Source organism: Anolis sagrei, chromosome 1 (genome assembly GCF_037176765.1).
Source record: "Anolis sagrei isolate rAnoSag1 chromosome 1, rAnoSag1.mat, whole genome shotgun sequence".
NCBI classification, from domain to species: Eukaryota; Metazoa; Chordata; class Lepidosauria; order Squamata; family Dactyloidae; genus Anolis; species Anolis sagrei.
Genome location: NC_090021.1, coordinates 321,985,562 through 322,006,194, shown reverse-complemented (window position 1 = coordinate 322,006,194; position 20,633 = coordinate 321,985,562). Strand labels below are relative to the sequence as shown.

General features: G+C 39.5%; 1 protein-coding gene across 7 annotated transcripts in view; it reads right to left on the bottom strand.

Moving 5' to 3' along the window:
• Positions 1-20,633, bottom strand: part of EVL (Enah/Vasp-like) — a 220,716-nt gene that overhangs the window by 173,992 nt on the left and 26,091 nt on the right. Inside the window, exon 1 of one of the 7 annotated variants that reach the window (XM_060755513.2) lies at positions 3,770-4,112. The exons of 1 other annotated variant lie outside the window; for it this stretch is intronic. In XM_060755513.2, the coding sequence (XP_060611496.2) occupies positions 3,770-3,792 (23 nt within the window). In that variant the 5' untranslated portion in view covers positions 3,793-4,112. Of the gene's footprint in view, positions 1-3,562; positions 3,589-3,769; positions 4,113-20,633 lie in introns of those variants that run through there. 5 more of the 7 variants (XM_060755505.2, XM_060755549.2, XM_060755567.2 and 2 more) reach the window with 5 other exon arrangements.

Here is a 20,633-nt window from a genome sequence, read left to right as displayed (position 1 = left end):
GTGTCCCAACATACAGTCCTAATTTATTTGCTAGATTACTCATTGATTTGAATTCTATGCATCTCTTCATGTGGTTTTGCCACTCTTTTATTGATTGAAACCTTTGACCCAATATCTCCACACTATATCACACTCAGCAAAACTGTTGTCATTATTGTCTATAAGGTACAATCAAAATGCATCATGCTTTACAACTTAGAAGAAGACAAATCACTGTTCCTGGGGCATTTACAATGTAATTTTCAGGCAGAGGAGACACCAGAAAAGGAAGGAAGAAATGGACACAAGTTTAAACAAAGAAGAATGTGAATTTATCAACTTGATGTTTGTTGTTGTTATGCGCCTTCAAGGCACTCCGACCTATGGTGATCCTAAAGGAGATGTATAGGGTTTTCTAGGGAAGATATGTTCAGAAGAGGCTTGCTATTGCCTTCATCTGAGGATGAGCGAAGGTGACTTTCCCATGGCCAAACTGGGATTCAAATCCTGATCTCCAGAGTCATAGCCCAATTGTCAGAAGCCTCAATCCCCAAATACCAGCAGAGCATTAATCAATGGTCTGAGGTCAAGCTGATCGTCCAAAAGAAAGGCAAGCATTAACAGGACAACACAACACAGAAGTCAAATGTCAGTTCCAGGGCCGTAAACCGAATACTAGAGAGTCCAGAGTACAAAGCTGAATTAGAATTCGTAAGCTAGGGTCCAAAGGTAAGTCCAGAGTTCAGGAATACAAGATAGCAAGAGTTTGAGACCATAGCTTCTAGAACTGACTTTGCAACCAGCAACTAGGTGCCTCTCTTGAATTCCTTAAATCAGAAGTTCTCATGTGATATCTGCTGCTGGCTTGTTTCTCAGCTAGTCTTGAAGCACTGCATAGCTGAGTCCTCACTCTTTGCAGGTCCATAAAAGCTGGAATGGTTAACTCTTCTTCAGCCTGCTCAGAAAAAGCTTGCTTGCACTTATTTTGCAGGCTGAGTAGTAGCTACTTCCATGGGTGCTAGTTCCAAGCTTGGCTGATAGAACTGCTGGGCACTACTGGGCTACCGCTGACGCTTCCACCAGCATCTCCTCATTTTGAAAGAGTATTTTGATTGAAGCTGACAGAACTGCAACCTAGACCAGTTGTGCAGTTTTGTTCCTGACTCCCAAAGGCATAGTTGGGTGAATTAGAATACTACTATGGAACCCTAGCTTCATAGTTCAGATATAAAAGGTTAGCAATGCAGAAGTTTCTAATTCATCATAGAGTATAAAGGATCTTCTTAGACATCAAGTTCAACCAAAGTGTGGGATTGTTACATGCCTTGAGTCCCTAAGGATAGAAAGGCGGGGTATAAATAAAGTTCATAATAATAATAATAATAATAATAATAATAATAATAATGGATCTCCAACTAAAGTATTTCCAGAAGATTGACAACCATCCCAAAACCCTTTTTGTATAGGATGGGGGCATTCATTAAACTGCTGAACCATATATCCTCCCTCCTAGGCCTGTGCATTTGGTTTTTTGTGGCCTAAATATAGGATTTCAAATTTGTCTCTACTGAATTTGATTAATTAATTTCTGCCCATTTTTAAAGTTTATCTGAGTCCTTTGGAATTCTGTTCCTGGTTTCCAATGTGTGAACCACCCTTCCAAGTTTTGTGTCACCTGCAAACTTGATAAATATTCCTTCTCTCATTCATCTGTAAGTCATTGATAAGAAATACTGAAAAATAGTGGCCCTAGGGCAGAAACCTTGCCAGTTTGATTAGCAACCATTGATGACAACTCTTTGAGCAAGGTTTTCTAACAGATTCATCCAACAACATTCCTGCCTAGTCCACCTTTAATCATTTTGCTACACAAAATATTATGAGAGATTTTATTAAATGCTTTGCTGAGATCCAGATAAATGACATCTACAGCATTCCCACAATCTACTAATAATATATTGTATGCAGCTGGATTTTCTCATGTCTTTTATGCACTTTGGATATGATGACTGCATTTAAATTAAATTGAATATTTTCCCCTATAGCCATTTGTGTTTCCTTTGCACATCTGTTACTTTTCTCATTCTGTCAAGTCTATGTAGGTTAAAACAAAATTATCACAATGCCAAAATTTCTACTTCTTTCATCTCTTCTGTGCTTAGAGATTTATCATGGTAACAGCTATATATGGTGAACAGTATCAGCTACTATTTTGGTTTTCCAAATTAAACCTTACTAACAAAAGAAAAACAGATACGCAAGGGAAACGGAATCCAAAAATTTGCTCCGTGGCTCATAAGAAAGCACATATCTTGACTGACATATCTTAGAGATTAACTAAGGCTGTCAAATAAATATATCTGGGCCTTGCCCTCTATAAGATGGCATATAAAAATATTTTGTGTGAGACAATCAGAGAATCGCTTTTCCATCACTTCGCCTCCTATCTACGTAGGATGACTGCACAAAAAGACAGTAGGCTTGGCATCTCATCTATATTTGCAGCTTCACTTGGTGACAGTAATTGCCCTCCTCAAAATTTGCTCCTATTCTTGTGATGACTGCAGTTTTAATTCAGTACCACACTAGCGTTTGGAAAATCCTCCATCTACCAAGATGGTAGTGGTTCCTACAAGCTCCTTCTTACATTGCATTCTGCATTAAATAGAAATTAAAATAGATGTGTGTTAATAATCAACATCAGGAATACTTCTGATAAGCAAACATAAAACCTCCAATTGCTATTCTATTTGACATAAAAATATGCTTCATATTAAAAATAGTTTTAAAAAATGAATCAGCCCCTATAAGAAAATTCAGTTCTTTCCCCCTCAATCTCATTATGTGTGTAAGTAAGCAATTCTTTTCCCACACAAACAAACTCTAAAAATAATATTACTGAAACAACACAAAATGCAGACATGACCCCAACAGAGGAAATGGCTCATTAAAAAAAGTGAAAGACCACTGAAGGTCAGAAAATCTTACAGGATACGGTTTTGTTTCCAACAAGAAAATACTAGGGTTTTTCCTTAAATTCTGTAAATCCAGAAAGACTGCATAGGAAAAGAGATAATCTGGCAGACAATCCACAAACCTCTCACAATGATAAATTTGGAACAGGCTATGAAATAACATATTGGCTTTTCTGCACATAATACTGACATTTTCACCCAAAGCAAAATACCTGCAGTGGTATGATTAGAGCATCTGATTTTTACCAAGAGAGTTTGATGAAATTCTGCAGCTATGAAACCCCAAGCAGCAGACATATCTATCTCTTGTGCAACAGCTTCCCCATCACATTCCATGTATGATCCCAGCATCAATATTTTGCCCGTTAACTATCATATTCTGTATTCTTTACAGAGGAGAAGCATCTGTCATGCACCAAAAATAGCAGTGGTACTTTTCATTTTTTCCTGACAGCACAGCACATTTTTTTATATACAGCTCCAGACTGTACAAGCAGATTTACGCTGCAACAATGCTTTTTTAAAAACCCACCCAATCCAGCAAAATATATTTTAAAAAATGCTATTGCTCATCTATATACTTCATCATGCAGTTAGCCATTGTTTACCTGCATTTCATGCTTGACACACCCACCTCCCAAATGCCAGAGAAGGGTTACGATTCCCATGCAAAATCAGAAGTCTGTGTCTCGGAAGAAGCCTTTTTTACAGTGTGAAAACAGCCTGACATTAAACGTCCAAATTCTCACAAGAAGCACAGGGGGAAAGGGGGGAGGGAAGGCAAGCATGCTGATGCAACGAAACGGAGAGCTTACCTGAATTCTTCAAAAGCATACATGGCCTAGAAGATAAGACAAAGGCCTCGAGGTCTGCAAACAACCCAATCTTCATAAAGTGCAGGAAAAACATTGAGTTGGTCAAGCTACAGGCATCACGGAGAGCGGCATTTGGAGAGAAAAGGGGCTGCAGATACTGGCCTGGAGCCCGCAGCTCAGCCAGCTGCTGACAAGCAGCAGCTCGCAGGGAAAGGCAATAGAATACCATGTGATCATTCCAGCAAGTCTGATTAATGCAGCATAGTCCAAGAATACAGGCGGATATCTTTGTTATTCATGCCAAATCGGTGCCATACATGCAGAACCCTGACATGCTCAGCAGTTAACACCTCTGATTCCTGACGTGTGTGGGTGCTCTTCCTTCTTTTTTCTTCTTCTGTTGCAAATGCAAACAATAAAAGTATTTATAGAAGCAGGAGAAAGACTGCAGAGAAGAGGATGCCGGTGTTTGAATAGGATTTTCATTAGGCCCCCGCAAAGCGAGGACATGATCCAGCATATTTAAGCCCTGTTCATTTAGATAATTGGAGCGTGAGCTGAATCAGTTCTAAATTCATCAAGATTATTTTGGATACGCAATGTGTTATGAAAGACAGCAGCTATAAGGAGAAATCACACACAGAGAAAAAGGGGAATAGCTCTGGGGTAAAGCTTTGCGCCCAGTTGGTAACAGGGTCAATCCTGCCATTGGAAGGTAGGACTAGAAAATAGCAATGTCTGAAACTCAAAAAGGATTGCTTTTAACAAATAGGGAAGTACAGCCAGTTCCTCGTATTTGTGGGTTTGACTTTTACTGATTTGAATATTCACCAATTTGATAAATATGTTCTCTCTAGGAATCCTTAGGTCCTCCAGAATGATTCTGTGGTCAGCTCCTGACCAAGGATGAACATAGAGCCTCACCAAAAGACCTAGAGATTTCTAAAGCACATGTGTCAAACCCAAGGCCCATGGGCCAAATCCAGCCCTCCATGTCATACTATGGACCTCATAGTATCCAGAATTCTGCTGTCTGGTGCAGAATTCTGAGGTTTGTAGTTTAGGGAGGAGCCTTTAACAGTCTCACTAAACTTTTGTTGTTTATTCATGCAAGGAGACTTGGCAAATATAATATATATCTCTGTATTTGATACTAAGTGATTTTCAAAGTACAGGTAATTTTTATCTAATAATATCTTGTGTGTAACAAATCAGCATTTGACATATAATTTGTTATTGCAATAGTCATTGTACCAATGGTGTCTTCCAGAATGACTTACAATGGAAGTGTTGTTCATTTGTTTAGTCATTTAAGACTCTTTGTGACTTCATGGACCAGCCCACTCCAGAGCGCCCTGTTGTCCGTCACCACCCCCAGCTCCTTCAAGGTCAAGCCAGTCACTTCAATGATACCATCCATCCACCTTGCCCTTGGTTGGCCCCTCTTCCTTTTTCCTTCCATTTTCCCCAGCATCATTGTCTTCTCTAAGCTTTCCTGTCTTCTCATGATGTGGCCAAAGTACTTCATCTTTTCCTCTAATATCCTTCCCTCTAGTGAGCAGTTGGGCTTTATTTCTTAAAATATGGACTGGTTGGATCTTCTCGCGGTTCAAAGCACTCTCAGGACTTTCCTCCAACACAGTTCAAAAGCATCTATCTTCCTTCCTTCAGTCTTCCCTATGGTCCAGCTCCCACATCCATAGATTACTATGGGGAATACCATCACTTTATGCAGATCTTGGTTGACAGTGTGATGTCTCTACTCTTCACTATTTTATCGAGATTGGTCATTGCTCTCCTCCCAAGAAGGAAACGTCTTCTGATTTCCTGGCTGCAGTCTGCATCTTTAGTAATCTTTACACCTAGAAATACAAAGTCTGTCCCTGCCTCCACATTTTCTCACTAAACTACACCCCCAGAATTCTGCAGGAGGCAAAAACCAGATTTAAAGTGGATTAATTCTCTAGTGCTTTGAGTCCCCACTAGGGGTGAGAAAAGCGGTATAGAAATACTGTAAATAAATAGTGTGATGAAGTAGTTCATGGCCCGCCAGATGCCGGGCTATAACTCATGTATTCTTCATCATTAGACATCATGTCTAGAGCTGATGGGAGTTAGGATACTGTAACATCTGGAAGACTGCAGTTTGTTCTGTTAGACAAGAGAATGGGTTTGAATTTACATACAAGGGTTGTGGATATGATGCCTGACTTTAAAATCTCCTTTTCTCCAACCTCACAGCCACAAATGGTAGATAATCAAAAGTGATAGGAACTGTCATCCAATAACTTCTGGGGACCCAAACTGGGTAAAAACGAAAGAGCAATGACAACTATGTAAAACAATTATGGTTGGCCCTCTATATCGATGGATTTTTCGACCACAGATTCAAATGCCCTTTGAAGGCAACCATAAGGATGGTGTAGCCCTCAATGAAAATGAGTTTGACACCCCTCTTCTAAAGCGAATACTTTTCTAGGAATCTTGAGATTCTCCCGGGCAATTCTACGGTCCTCAATAGTTGTTCTATCAGTTTTAAAAATAGCATTTTTAATTTGTAGATTTTCCATTGTTGCCAAAGTCTTGCATTCCTAACACCACTGGAAGCTGAGGGTCTACTGTAATTTCTAACATTGGCTCTACAGATGTTGAAATCAAACATCAGGAGATCCTAGATTGACAACTACTGTGTAGATCAGTGTAGATCAGAGGAATAATGCTCCGCCGGGTGGTTGTTTTGGACTCCCAGGAATCCCAGCCAGCTTACCAGCTGTTAGGAATAGTGGGAGCTAAAGTCCAAAACATCTGGAGGAGCAAAGTTTGAGAACTACTGGTGTAGATTGTATTAACCTAAATGGACCACAGTTTTTGGCTAATATAGGACAGCTTCCTTCCCATGCTGGAACCACTAGTTAAAGAATTTAAAAGATCAGATCAATCTACTCCAACGTCCTGCTTCCAGTGAGCAGCCAAATGCCTATCCAAAGAACCCAAGCAAAACACAAAATCAAATTGGCTTCTTCTACTATATTAGTGATATACAGCTTGAATTTGTAAACACGTTCACTCTAATCTTGCCATCATGATTCGTAACCATTAAAAAGTCTTATCTTCTGTGTATAAACAAGCCTAGTACCTTATCCTGGGTTTTACAATCCCATTTAGAAGCTGTTTGGATTCCCAAGCAGTCACCTCACCATGTAGAAATCCTATCCAACTCCATGATTTTGCTTCTTCTCATCTTTCCCAATTATTTGCCATGGCATTTAAACATCCCTAAAACATCCAGCATCTTGGCATATGAAGGGGTTTAACATAGGGCAGGATTACACTGTTTCTGCCTGAATGGCATGGCTTGAAAAGGGCTAAATTAGCAAAGTCAGATTTCAGAAATAGTGCTGAGTGAGATGAGGCTAAGGAAAGCTGAAAGTGTTGGGAAATGAAGCATGCGAACGGCCATGCCAGAACTGCCTAGCAACAGCGCCACAGCGCAAGGAGCAATGCAGAACATTCTAGGTCAGAAGACAACATGCGGTCATGGGAACAAATTGGTAACTCTATGAAACATAAGGAATAAGGAACATATGAAAACGTGGCCTTAACAGAAGAGGAAGGATGGGGGGCTACAAAAACAGTTATTTTCAATGTTAGCATGCTAGACAATCAGTGGACAATTATATGCATGTGAGAAAGCTGGGAATGAGCTGCAGAGCAACATTCCTGGAATACATCAGAACAAAGTAATACCAGCTGCTCTAAACAATATGGGAAAGGATTGAAAAGATGTTTAGGTAAACACAATCCTATGCAGAACTGAAAAACCCAGTGAAAAGCTTTGCTAAACCTTCACTTGATAAGATTTTTGTCTAAGATTGTATGCAATCTCCCCGCCCTAATTCACAGATTCTGAATCCACTGATTGACCCATCCATGGTTGGAAAATATTCCCCCCAAAATTCAAAAAAGCAAACTTTGATGTCACAATTTTATATTAGCGGCATCATTTTATTATAGTACTGTATATCAGTGGTTCTTAATCTGTGGACCTCGGACCACCGGTGGGCTGTGAGGATGAAAATCTGGTCCGCAATCCTCCTTTCTCTTTGTTTGTTTGTTTATTTCCACTCCTTTCGCGTCGTCTGCCACTCTTTCCATGTTGCTAACTTTGGCATATGTTCTGTATCAGAAACCTGAACTGATGTGGTCTAGCTAATGCAATTTTCTGAATCAGCACCCCAAACAGAATATCTAGCTGAACAAAAACCGATTTGTAACCCTTTTGGTACTAATGTTGGAGAGTGGTTCCTGGTCAAAGTGGTCCCTGGTCAAGAAGTACCTGGTCAAGTGGTCCCCAGTCAAAAAAAGATTGGGAACCACTGCTGTATATAATGGGACTTGAGCATACACAGGTTTTGCTATCCATGGGAGTCCTAGAATAAAATCACAAAAGATACCGAAGGGCCCACTATATTACATTTTTGCCCAATTCATCCCTATTTCAATTGTTACGATTCTAAGCAAAGACATCTGGAGTGCTCTTTCTACCCATGCTCTCTCGCCAATAGGGAACTCCATCTTGTAACAATAATTTGACTTGTTTTATATTCCATCAAAACTGCTCTTAAGGGAAAATAATGTGGGTATTAAAAAAACATAAGCAACTTTTTAATTTTAAAGGAACAAGAAATCCTAGAACTATCATGAATAGCATGGTTGGTTTTCTAATAAAATCATTACCTCTGCTCAGCCTCAGGCATGATTTCTCAAAGCATAAGACCATCATACGAGGAATCATGAAAAGTTCATTGGTTTACCTCAATCACTGTGGAACTAAGAACGCAAGTTGTGCTTACGCCATAGTATTACTTAACACCAGTATGTCATGCCCCAGAGCTATGGTTACAAGATTAGGCGTTACCAAGATCTGCTCACATGGACTGACTAAGGCTGAAGAATTGCAAAATGTGTGTACACAGGCCAATGATCTGAAGGTGAAAAAATGCTTCTGCTTTTGCAGGAACTCAACTGAGATTCACACATCATGAGAAGAAAGGAAAGCTTAGAGAAGACAATGATGCTGGGGAAAATTGAAGGAAAAAGGAAGAGGGGCCGACCAAGGGCAAGATGGATGGATGGCATCCTTGAAGTGACTGGATTGACCTTGAAGGAGCTGGGGGTGGTGACGGCTGACAGGGAGCTCTGGCGTGGGCTGGTCCATGAAGTCACAAAGAGTCGGAAATGACTGAACAAATGAACAACAACACTTCCATTGTAAGTCATTCTGGAAGACACCATTGGTACAATGACTATTGCAATAACAAATTATATGTCAAATGCTGATTTGTTACACACAAGATATTATTAAATAAAAATTACCTGTACTTTGAAAATCACTTAGTATCAAATACAGAGTTGTATATTATATTTGCCAAGTCTCCTTGCATTCAAATAATGTTTGCTAAACAGTGAAGACACCAGGCAATAAACCATGAGAGAACCTATGGTCTTCTCCAAGTTTTTGATTCTCCTTCGACAGAGCCAACCTAGCCAAGGGTGAAGCATGATGGGAGTAGTAGATGTTTTTAACTTCCAGAAGCCCTTTGCTACAGATTCTTCATTCTTGTGCAGAACATTCCACTTGGGAATAGAAAACAGATTTAAAAGGGTATCTAAATTCAATTTCAGAGAAGTTCTTGAGATACTCGATCCCAGTAGTGAACTGGGCCAATGTCAAAAGTTAAAACCAAAGACCCCTATCGTATTATTTCTTGTAACTCTTATAAATTCTTAGAAGAAGCAGTTCAACTCATTTGGATGATAAAAAATTGAATAAAATCTTGGAATGGGGTCTCATGGTGTCAATGACATGATGAAGAAATAGGAGGGACTGCTGGAGCACCACAGAGAGCTAGATTCATTTCCAATTATCTCAAGACTTACTGCAAGAATATCCCAAGCAATGTAGATATATTCATTTCTTGACCACAAATTTTCACAATGGGACCAAAAGCACTCTTGTATCTGATACAAGCACAACCTATAAACTATAGAAAATGAATGTTATATTTTATAGGTATTAATTGTTAGTATTATGGAACTCCCTAGGATAGGCAGATGATATTGTATGAAAAAATAGCAAAATTACTTCACAAAAAAAACTTTGTGCCTGAAAAAACCAAAACCTCTTATTGTCCCTCTCTTATCATTCTTGAATACTGTCAAGTGATGAATGGACATTAATTGAATAATCTTCTCAATTAAATCTGAAGATCTTTTGAAGCCAATCAATAAGCTATTTTATTTTCTGAAAATCAGAAAACCACACCACAGATTATGAAATATATACAGGGATCAACATGCCTCTTAGCATCTCTTCTCCAAATATCCATTTATTATTTTTCTTAGGGCTAACTACTACTGGGAAAGGGGTTCTTAAATAAATGACAGTGCTAGCATTACAAAATGAATAAACAAAACCAAAAGAAATGAATACTCATCACAGAATAATAATATTCTGCAACAACAACAATAATAATGCATTATTTGTATACCGCCCTATCTCCCTGAAGGGACTCTGGGTGGTTTCCAACATACAAGGCAAACATTCAGTTGCTTGTAAGAAAACCATACAGACACTTACGGTACATCAAAATAAACACATTTGACAATATAACACAACTTAGTTTAATTTAACGAACAAAATAACAACAACTAAAACCATCATAAAATACCTGTTAAACACTGAAAATAAAAATATTAAAAACCCATTTCATTGTAGCTCCATCAGTAGAGGTTCAACAGACCAGTGGCTAGAATTACATGATGAACGTGGCCAACTATAAAAGGGCTGGGCAAGAGATAGTGCAAACAGCATATCATAGGACTGGGGAAGTGAATGAAGTGCAGGGCAGAGAGCTTTCTGGCTACCTAGGTACTGGGTCTTGGGACTAATCATTCTCAAAAATTTGCTGGAACATCCAGGTTTTCAGATCCCTACAGAAGGAGGACAGTGTGGGGGCTTGCATAATTTCCCTGGGGAGGGTGTTCCAAAGACGAGGGGTCACCACCGAGAAGGCCCTCTCCCTTGCCGTCATCAACTGTGCTTATGACAGTGGTGGAAGCAAGAGGAGAGCTTCTCCAGCAGATCTTAGAGCCTGCATCGGTTCATAGGGGGAGATGTGATCCTGAAAATAAGCAGGGCCTGAACCGTTTAGGGCAGGGGTCCTCAAACTAAGGCCTGAGGGCCGAATATGGCCCTCCAAGGTAATTTACCCGGCCCTTGCTCAGGGTCAACCTAAGTCTGAAATGACTCGAAAGCATACAACAACAACAACAACAACAACAACAACAGCCAAAGCAGGCCCACACTTCCTATTGAAATAGTAATGTTTATATTTGTTAAATTGTTCTTCATTTTAATTATTGTATTGTTTTTAAGTGTTTTTTGCACTACAAATAAGATATTTGCAGTGTGCATAGGAATTCATTCATGTTTTTTTCAAATTATAATCTGGCCCTCCAACAGTTTGAGGGACTGTGACCTGGCCCTCTGTTTAAAAAGTTCGAGGACCCCTGGTTTAGGGCTTTGCAGGTCATAACCTGCACTTTGAATTGGGGCCGGAAACTTATCAGCAGCCAGTGGAGCTGCTTTAATAGGGGTGCAGTATATTCCCATTGAACAAGAGAAAGAAAATAATATATTTCACAGGGCTGCTGTGAGAATAAAAGAGGGTGCCTATGCAAAGAAATGTGAGCCATAAATGTAATAAACAAAACAGAGAAAATAAGAAGCTCTTTATATTGTAGTTGTTGAATTAAAAGCTCTCTTCATCCTTACAGGTAAAAAGCAATATAAAAATAATGAAAAATTTGCTGTGCAAAAGCAAGCAAATATTCATAATTATTCCAATTAGGCATGCAAAATAAACATATAGTAAAACTGTAATGAGGAACGGTCTAACAGGTGTAGGCCAAGTTTAAATGTCACTGCTTGAAGCTGTCTTTGATACCTTTTTCTGGCTTTTAAAGGCAATGGAGCATAAATAAACAGGTAAAGATGAATGTAAGTTTATGTGAATCATCAGCAATTACATTTCACTGTCATTTTGTATAATGTGTACTATTTGCTATTTAAAGTTTTCTAAGTGGATGTATATTGCATCTGATTAGAAAGTGACAGCTTCCAACAACTGAAAAAAATGACACACAAAAGCAATACATATAATACAGTCACTCATTCATGAGTTATTTACACATTGCATCAACAGTAAATCAAAATGACCATATGGAAATGAGAAAAGTCTTGTTATATCAATTTGTCAGGCAATTTCCATAGAGGGAAAGCAGAATCCAGCACTTCCCATATTTCTCCAGTTTCACCCATTCTTCTGCAGATTTAACAATGCTCAGAGATTCTGAGATTTTGCCACACACTAAGAACCACTGCCCTAAAGCAGCCAGTTTAGTATGAATCTGAAACTATGAGTATCGTCTGAGCTTGCCTTTCCAAAGCAATATGGGTGGCATCGAATTAAGATTCAAACTTGTTGAGCTTCAACTTAACTGTTCAACAGAGTCCTGCCCATTCAGTTAATCTACTGTAAAAAAAAAAAAACCAAAAAAATCACTTAAAAATCCTTTTCACATAAGATGTCATGCCCAGCAATGCCCAAATCAAGCTTGGAAATCAGTTTTGTGCCATATATATGTTTACATCAATACAGAACCCAGATGTTTATGGCTTCCTGCAGAATTCTATAATCAACAGTGGGATTCCTGCATCAACACTAATAGTGATTTGGACAACTCATCATCCACAAAACCACTTTTCAACAGATAGTGTATAACTTAAATATTTATGTATAAGTCTAGAAATTATAGACAAAAAATCAACCCCCAAAAAATGGGTCGACTTATCCATGGGTCAATTGGAGCATTATACCTTAACTTTTATCAAAGAATGGAACCATCTCCTTCTCTGAGTAGAGTGGTGAAAGGCAAGAGCTTAGTCCATCGTACAAGAACCTTAAAGAAGTACCGATCCCTTTGCTCTCTCTGATGTGGTGCCACATCTGACTTTTTTGAATACTTTGATGGCAAAATAGCACTGGTAGTGACCCGAGACAGCATTGGTGCTTTCCCTTTCAATAGAATAATACTCAGCTTATTCATGAGTCATACCAAAATTCATAATTTTGGCTTCAAAACCTACCCTGGATTTATACATGAGGTCAAGCCAGGCATAGGCAAACTAAGGCCTGAGGGCTGGATGTGGCCCCCTGGGTGCTTATCTCAGGCCCTCCTCATTTTCCCTGTCCTATCAGCATAAGGATGTGTTGGCCCACCACATCATTATGCAGGAAGGATGGGAGAGGAAGGCATGCAGCAGCTGCGACCCTTCTGGAGCACTCTCAGCCACAGCATGTCTTGCCGTCCTCCCTGCATAAGGATGGAACGAGCAGCCCAGTCCTTGTGTCGATGGGATGGCTCAAGAAAGGCACACAGCTGTTGAGAGCCCTCTTTCCGGCATAATGCCGAGAGGACAGTCTAAAGATTGGGGGAGAAGTATTGAGGAGTAGGATTGGAGCAATTACCAGATCTTGTTGAGAACCCTCCGGAGCGCTCTTGGACATCGCCTGTTTTGCCCTCCTCCTGGCATAATGCTGAGGGGACAGCCCGAAGATTGGGGGAAGAGTATTGAGGAGTAGAATAAGAGCAATCGTTGCATGTTTTTGTTTCCTCTTGGCATAAGGGTGGGATCAGCAGCCCCGTCCTTATGCCAGGAGGACAACCTGAAGATGACCGCTTCTGGTTCTGGCCCCTCCTGGCCCCACCCTCTCCTAGGCCCTCTCCCTCCCAGGCCCATCTTACCGGGCATGTGCCTGGCTGCCCTACCTCCCACCCTGGTCCTCCCGGCCAGGCCCACAATGTGGTTCCAAGGCAAAAAAGTCTGACCATGCCTAGGACAACCTATATACAAATATATGTGGTAAGCCCCTGAAGTGTGACAAAATCATGTTCTTTGCATTGCTAGGTAGGCAGCAAGAAGAGGATAAATAAACAAGCTAGTCAGCAGGTAATGGGAAATATTCCTTCCCAAGATCTTCAATATCTACTCCCGGTCAGAGATGGTAATATTGCCTAGATGGCCTGAAATAAGGCAGCCTTCTAAGGGAATCTTTTCAAGCACCAGGTGAGTTAATATTTTTAACAAGTTCTTCCAGGCAAATTTAAGAAGAACCAAGCTGTATGTTCACACCAATAGTGTGCCCTGCTTTCTATGAAATTAAATTGTAGTTTATCAGCCTAAGTGTTAACCCCCAAACTATCTTTCGTGATCATCTTTCATATTTGCAAATATGTATGTGGCTAAACCGTGTGATCTTTTGAGGCAAAAGAATCTCTAAGGTGACATTTCCTTCCAGTATTCATAACACCCAAGAAATGTCATGCTTCTTTCAAGAAGTGAAACTCTAAAGGTTTCCACTTCAACCCTGAGTCGACATGGGCTTCTCAGATCCTCCTGCCAGACTGTAAGTAAAAAGCAAACATCGGAAACTATGCACATCATCTACTCACCAGATCTTTACAAACACTGGAGATGCTTTTTTTCTAGGGAAGCAGAAATATTCACTGGTGATGACAGCCAAGTCTGGAGCAACTTTCCATATAAGGAAAGAATTTTAAAACAACCATCTCTTTAAAGCCGTATGAATTGTCATCACCTCATGGAAAAAATTCTTTGTTTAGAAATATCCAATCTACTGAAGTTTTTAAGACAGGGAACATGATGGGAAGAAAGCCAAGGAACTTGATGCAAATTTGTCTGAAATCATCTCCTTTGAAACTCCAAGGATTCAGTGTGTTTGCATTTGTGTAGCTTTTATCTTACTAAAACAGTGACACAAGATTCAGAGGCTAAGGAAGCATTTTTGTCAAGTAGAGAAAGAAATAATATACAAAAATGTTCCATAAAACATGTTTTTTTGAATGTGAAGAAAATCTGATGGGAAGAACCTTTAACTAAGAAGAATATCTGTGATTCAAGACATATTCTTTGTTCAAACTCGCATGTTGCTTTTATGCAGGAAACATTTTTCCCTGAATAAAACAGAAATACAATTTTCCGTGAAGAAAATGTTGTATCCTGCACAGATATTTTTTTGAACAGAAAAGTTCATGTTCTGTGCAAAACAGGAACCTGCATTTTTTGTATTCCAAAAGAGTGAAGAGACTTTGAAATAGTGGGTTTTAAAGACTTTTTCACAATGGGAAAATGTAACATTGCTTCCTTTCTTTCAAGAGCCCTTCCCTGATCACCATCAATCACAATCCCTGGAGCTAGTGCACCAATACGGCTTTAGCACAGCAGGTTAATCACTCTGCAGCCAACTGAAAAGTTGACAGTTCAAAGCTGTGTCAGGGTGAGCTCCTGACCTTCAGCTCAACTGCCCTGGCCACCTAGGATCGAAAACAGCAATGTGAGTAGATTAATAGGAACCGCATTAAGCGGGGAAGCATTTTAGGCAGAAAGTTTATGGACAAAGAAAGCTCTTCAGCAAGGAGATGGAGTGACAGCAACCCCTGTGGCCAGAACCAAGAACAGCCTCCAAAAGATGCTGAATGATGAGAAAAAGCCTAAATATACCTCTATCTGTTGTCCGTCTTGTCATTGTATAATTGGCATTGAATATTTGCCATATACGTGTTCTGTGATCCGCCCTTAGGGGTGAGAAGAGTACAATATAAGTACTGTAAATCATTCAGTCAATACAGAGGGCCCATCAGAAGCTCAAGTACAGATGAAAGAGTAACAAATCTCAAGTCCAACAGCCCCTTTCTGCACAATATTCCTCTCTGTAGAAAATGAGCGGCGCTGAAAGGTGAAATGTTTGTAAAATAAGATAAAAGGCCTTAGTTATATTCTGGACTGTGTCAAAATAATGTGCTTACTTGGAGATCTTCGAGATGTTGCCCTGACATCTTCCCATATTTTGTTAGGTGTAGGAAACCATAAAAATGGTGCCACCACTAAAAATACCCTCTTCTTAGGCTGAATCTACACTGCTATATAATCCAGATCCTGAATCTACATTATCTGCTTTGAACTGGATTCTATGACTCTACACTGCCATATAGGGTAAGCTCATATAATCCAGTTCATAGCAGATAATCTGTATTCAGAAACTGTATCATATGGCAGTGTAGTGGGGCCTTAGTCTCCATCCATTTCACTATAACAGAAGAAGAGCACTAATGAAGATTTTTTGCTATGTGGGTCCTTCATTTATCCTAGCTTCTGGCCTGGGGTATATGTCTGTGCTGTACTGAACAATGTCAACACAGAAATGTGTGCCTGGAAACAAACTGGTAGTTGATGGCGTGACTTCAGTATTACTGAGATATCTTATCATATAGTCAAAGGGCCATTTCATAATAAATAAATATAGAACTGTCATTCCCCATCTAACTGCCAAGGTTGGGTCACATGGAATTCAAAAATATGTTGTTCGTTGAGACTCTTGAACTCCCTGGGTGAGAATTTAAAATGCTGCTCCCTAAACTGCAAATTACAGGGGGAAACCAATCAAATTATAGTGGTATTACAGTGTTCCCTCATTTATCACAGGGGTTACGCTCCAGGACCATCCGCAATAAGTGAAAATCCATGAAGTAGGGACACTATATTAATAGTAATATTTATTCATTATTGGATGTTGTTGGGGTGGCATCGGGGCCTCCAGCGGGCTGCATCCCTGCCCGAACGAGGAGGTGGACAAAGCATGTCCACTCGCAGCTCATGCCACCTACGGAATGAGTAAATATTTTAAATTCTTTTTTTTTTAAATCCGCAAAACAGCGAGTCTGCGTAAAGCGAACCGTGAAGTAGCAAGGGAACACTGTATTGTGTACTGTAAAACAGTCTACATTCAGAACCAAATGCAGATTCCTATCTCTTCACAGCTGGGAAAGACATTTGCCTGAAAATGGAAAACTATTTTCACTCAGTGTAGACAACACTGAACTAAACAAACTTTTGGTCTGACTGTAGGCCCCATCTACACCGCAATACTGTTGAGACTGAATGCAGTTTCAGAGTGCAGATCAACTACATTGAACTGCACGATGCGAATTTACACTGTCCATTATAAGGCAATAACATAATTGCATTTTATTGCAATGTAGATGAAGCCTCAATATAAAGTAACTTCCTGGGCTTCCAAAGTTATGGTGCATCTGAATTGTACAATTAATGCAATTTGACACCACTTTTAACCGTCATGGCTCAACGGTATGGAACCACTGGAGTTGTAGTTTTGCAAGGTCTTCCGTCTTTTTTGCCAAAGAGTGCTGGTGCCTCACCAAATTTCAAATGGCATTAATTCTATGTATTGTCAAAGGCTTTCATGACCAATATCATTGGGTTGTTGTGAGTTTTCCAGACAGTATGGCCATGTTCCAGAAGCATTCTCTCCTGACATTTCACCTACATCTATGGCAGGAATCCTCAGATGTTGTAACGTCTGTTGGAAACTAGGAAAATTGGGTTTATATATCTGTGGATTGTCCAGGATGGGAGAAAGAACTCTTGTCTGTTTGAGGTTTGTTTATTTATTAATTTATTAATTTATTTATTTTTTTTTTTATTTCATGGCCTAGCAGTTTCAAGGTCTGGCTGCCTGGGGGAATCCTTGGTTACGAGGTGATTAGCTGACCCTGATGGTTTCTTGTCTTGAATTCCCCTGTTTTTTAGTGTTGTACCTTATTTACTTTTATATTTTAGAGTTTTTAGAATGGCCCCAATCCCAAACAAACTAAACTAACATGAATTGTGAAACTGATGCGTATCCGTTATACACATTTCCTGTCGTATTCTCAACAATTAACTACACATTGCATAGAATCTGAGTCTTGATTCTGTTTTATTTTTTGAAGAAAAGTAGAAGGAAGAATTTGGAGCATGGAACATAGAAGGGGATTTATTTAATCTATTGTTGAAGGCTTTCATGGCCAGAGTCACTGGGGTGTTGTGTGGCCGTGTTCTAGCAGCACTTTTTCCTGATGGTCCTCTGAAGATGCTAGCCACAGATGCAGGAAAGTCAGGAGAAAATGATGCTAGCAGACAGCTATATTGCCCAGAAACCACATAATAACCCCGAGTTATTTAACTTTCTCAGCTTAAAAACTATCCCCAATAAATTCCCTCTTGCCCTTTCTGCTGCATAGTTTTCCAAGTTAGCTGAATTACATCTATTAATCATTTTTTCAGAGTAGTAGCTGTGTAAGTCTATTTGAGTGGAAATGGGGAAGCAGTCTGTGACACCTTCAGAACTAATTCATTCAGAACCAAGAGTTGGGCTGCAACTCTGAAGATCTAGGTTCAAATCCATTTGGTCATGGAAACCCAATGGATGACCTTGGGCATGTTACACATTCTTAGCCTCAGAAAATCCATGATAGGGTCACCTTTGGGATGCCATAGGTTGAGAGCTATTTGAAGGCACACAACAACAACAACAACCAGCCCATAAACGTTTATGCTGAAAATAATGGTTAGTTATAAAGGTGCTCCAAAACCACTCTGCCCTTTTTGCATCTACCAATCAGATCTCAGAATACAAAAAACTGTTCAGTAGTAGGAAGCATGCTTCAAAAATAAATATAACCTATTTTATTTGTTAGACCATAGGATTCTTTAATTCCTTTCAAAGGATGACTTTGCATGCAGTACTATCAAAACAAAAGAAAGGGTTTTTTTTCTAAATTCTTTAAACTCTCCCAGTGGTCTCTTAACAAAATATTTATGACTTCCTCTAATAACAAACTCCAGGAGCGAGAACAAACAGGACTGGAGCTAAAAACAGGGAGATGAGAGAAGATAAGATAGTAGCAGAAAAACCTTGAGGGTTGCAGAACTAAAATGTTTGTTTCTTCAGCAAAGAATAACCTAACACGGTAGAGAAGAACCACTAAAAAAAAGATCGATGAAAAAACAGATTCTCAGAAGTCAAAAGTAGCAGTCGCCAACTCATCTCTGAGCTCTGGGGTGAAATTTATTTAACCAGAAAGTAAACTACAAGCTGTTGTCCATCGTGAGATGTCCAAATGAACCTGAAATCTTTCTGACCACACTTTTACCACCAGTTTTAATAATTCAGTTGCAATGACATCAATATTTTGACCACAGTTTAATTTTCTAATTATGTAAACATGAATACTAATTGTTTTACTTAATACAGTGGTTCTCAACCTGTGGGTCCCTAGGTGTTTTAGCCTACAACTACCAGAAATCCCAGCCAGTTTACCAGATGTTAGGATTTCTGGGAGTTGTAGGCCAAAACATCTGGGGACCCATAGGTTGAGAACCACTGACTTAATAGTTTCTGATCTTTTCATTTGTTTTATTTAAGAAGACTGTATTTAATAATAATAATAATAATAATAATAATAATAATAATACACTTTATTTATATTCTGCTTTATCTCCCTAGAGGGACTCAAGAGCAGATTACATTATACACATAAGAGGCAAACATCCAATGCCTTTTACACACAGTGAACAATGACATACAACACAGGCAAAGGTAAAGGCCTTCCTCTTTCTTCCATCTCCGGCTTCTGGAGGCGATACTCAATTCTGGCCAAAGGGAGGGGCTCTTGTTCAATTTTTCCATGTCGAGGAGCCTGTTGTCCATAGACATCTCCGATTGTGTTGCCAACATGTCTGCATATCTGCATGGGGTGCCTCTTTACCTTCCTGCCAAGGTGGTACCTAGTGATCTACTCACATTGCATGCTTTCGAACTGCTAGGTTGGCAGAAGCTAGGGCTTACAGTCGGGAGCTCACCCTGACTCACAGCTTCAAACTGCCAACCTTCTGGTCGGCAAATTTCCTGCAACTAGAGGTTTCACCCACTGTGGTACCGCAGCCCCTTTTTTGTACTCCAGATTGTTTTTAACTATATAGCTTTACAGTATGGTATGAGCTACTTTAGGTACAATTTGGGAGAAAACTGGATTAAATAAATAATTAATAGCATATATATAATTGATCCAAATTGATTAATCTAATATTTTTCTCTTAATGTAACTTTTATACATTCTCTTTCTCTTAACTGTATTTCATAATATTTTATCATTAGCCAAATAATGTTCCCTAACCATTCAAAATTAATGTTAGTATGAGGCCAGTTTTTCCAACTTCTGAGGCAACCATTGTTTGCTTATTTATTTATTTAGCTTTTTGATTACTTATATAATTTGTGCCTTACTCCCAACATGGAATCCAAGACAATATACATCACATATTAAAACAAAATACACACTGTCTAAGGGGGCTGCGGTGGTGCAGCAGGTAAACCGCTAAGCTGCAGAACGTGCTGACTGGAGGATTGGTGGTTCAAATCCGTGGGATGGGGTGAGCGCCTGCTGTTAGCCCCAGCTTTTGCCAACCTAGAAGTTTGAAAACATTCAAATGTGAGTAGATCAATAGGTACCGTTTCTGTGGGAAGGTAACTGCGCTCCATGCCGTCATGCTGGCCACATTATCTTGGAGTTGTCTACAGACAACGCCAGCTCTTGAGCTTAGAAATGGAGATGAGCACCACCACCCCAGCCATGAGTCAGACTCAACTAGACTTAATGTCAAGGGGGAAACCTTTACCTTTACTATGGCAGTACTTTCCATTCAAATCAGTGGGATTTCTACTAACATGCCTTGGATTATACAGCTAGGTATACAAGAATTTGATCTCTGTGCCTCATAAAATAAAATAAACACTCTGAACTCTCTATTTAAGACTGAGATTAGTCAGTATGATTACATGAAAGCCCAACCATTTCCTTACAAAAATGTGAAATGTTT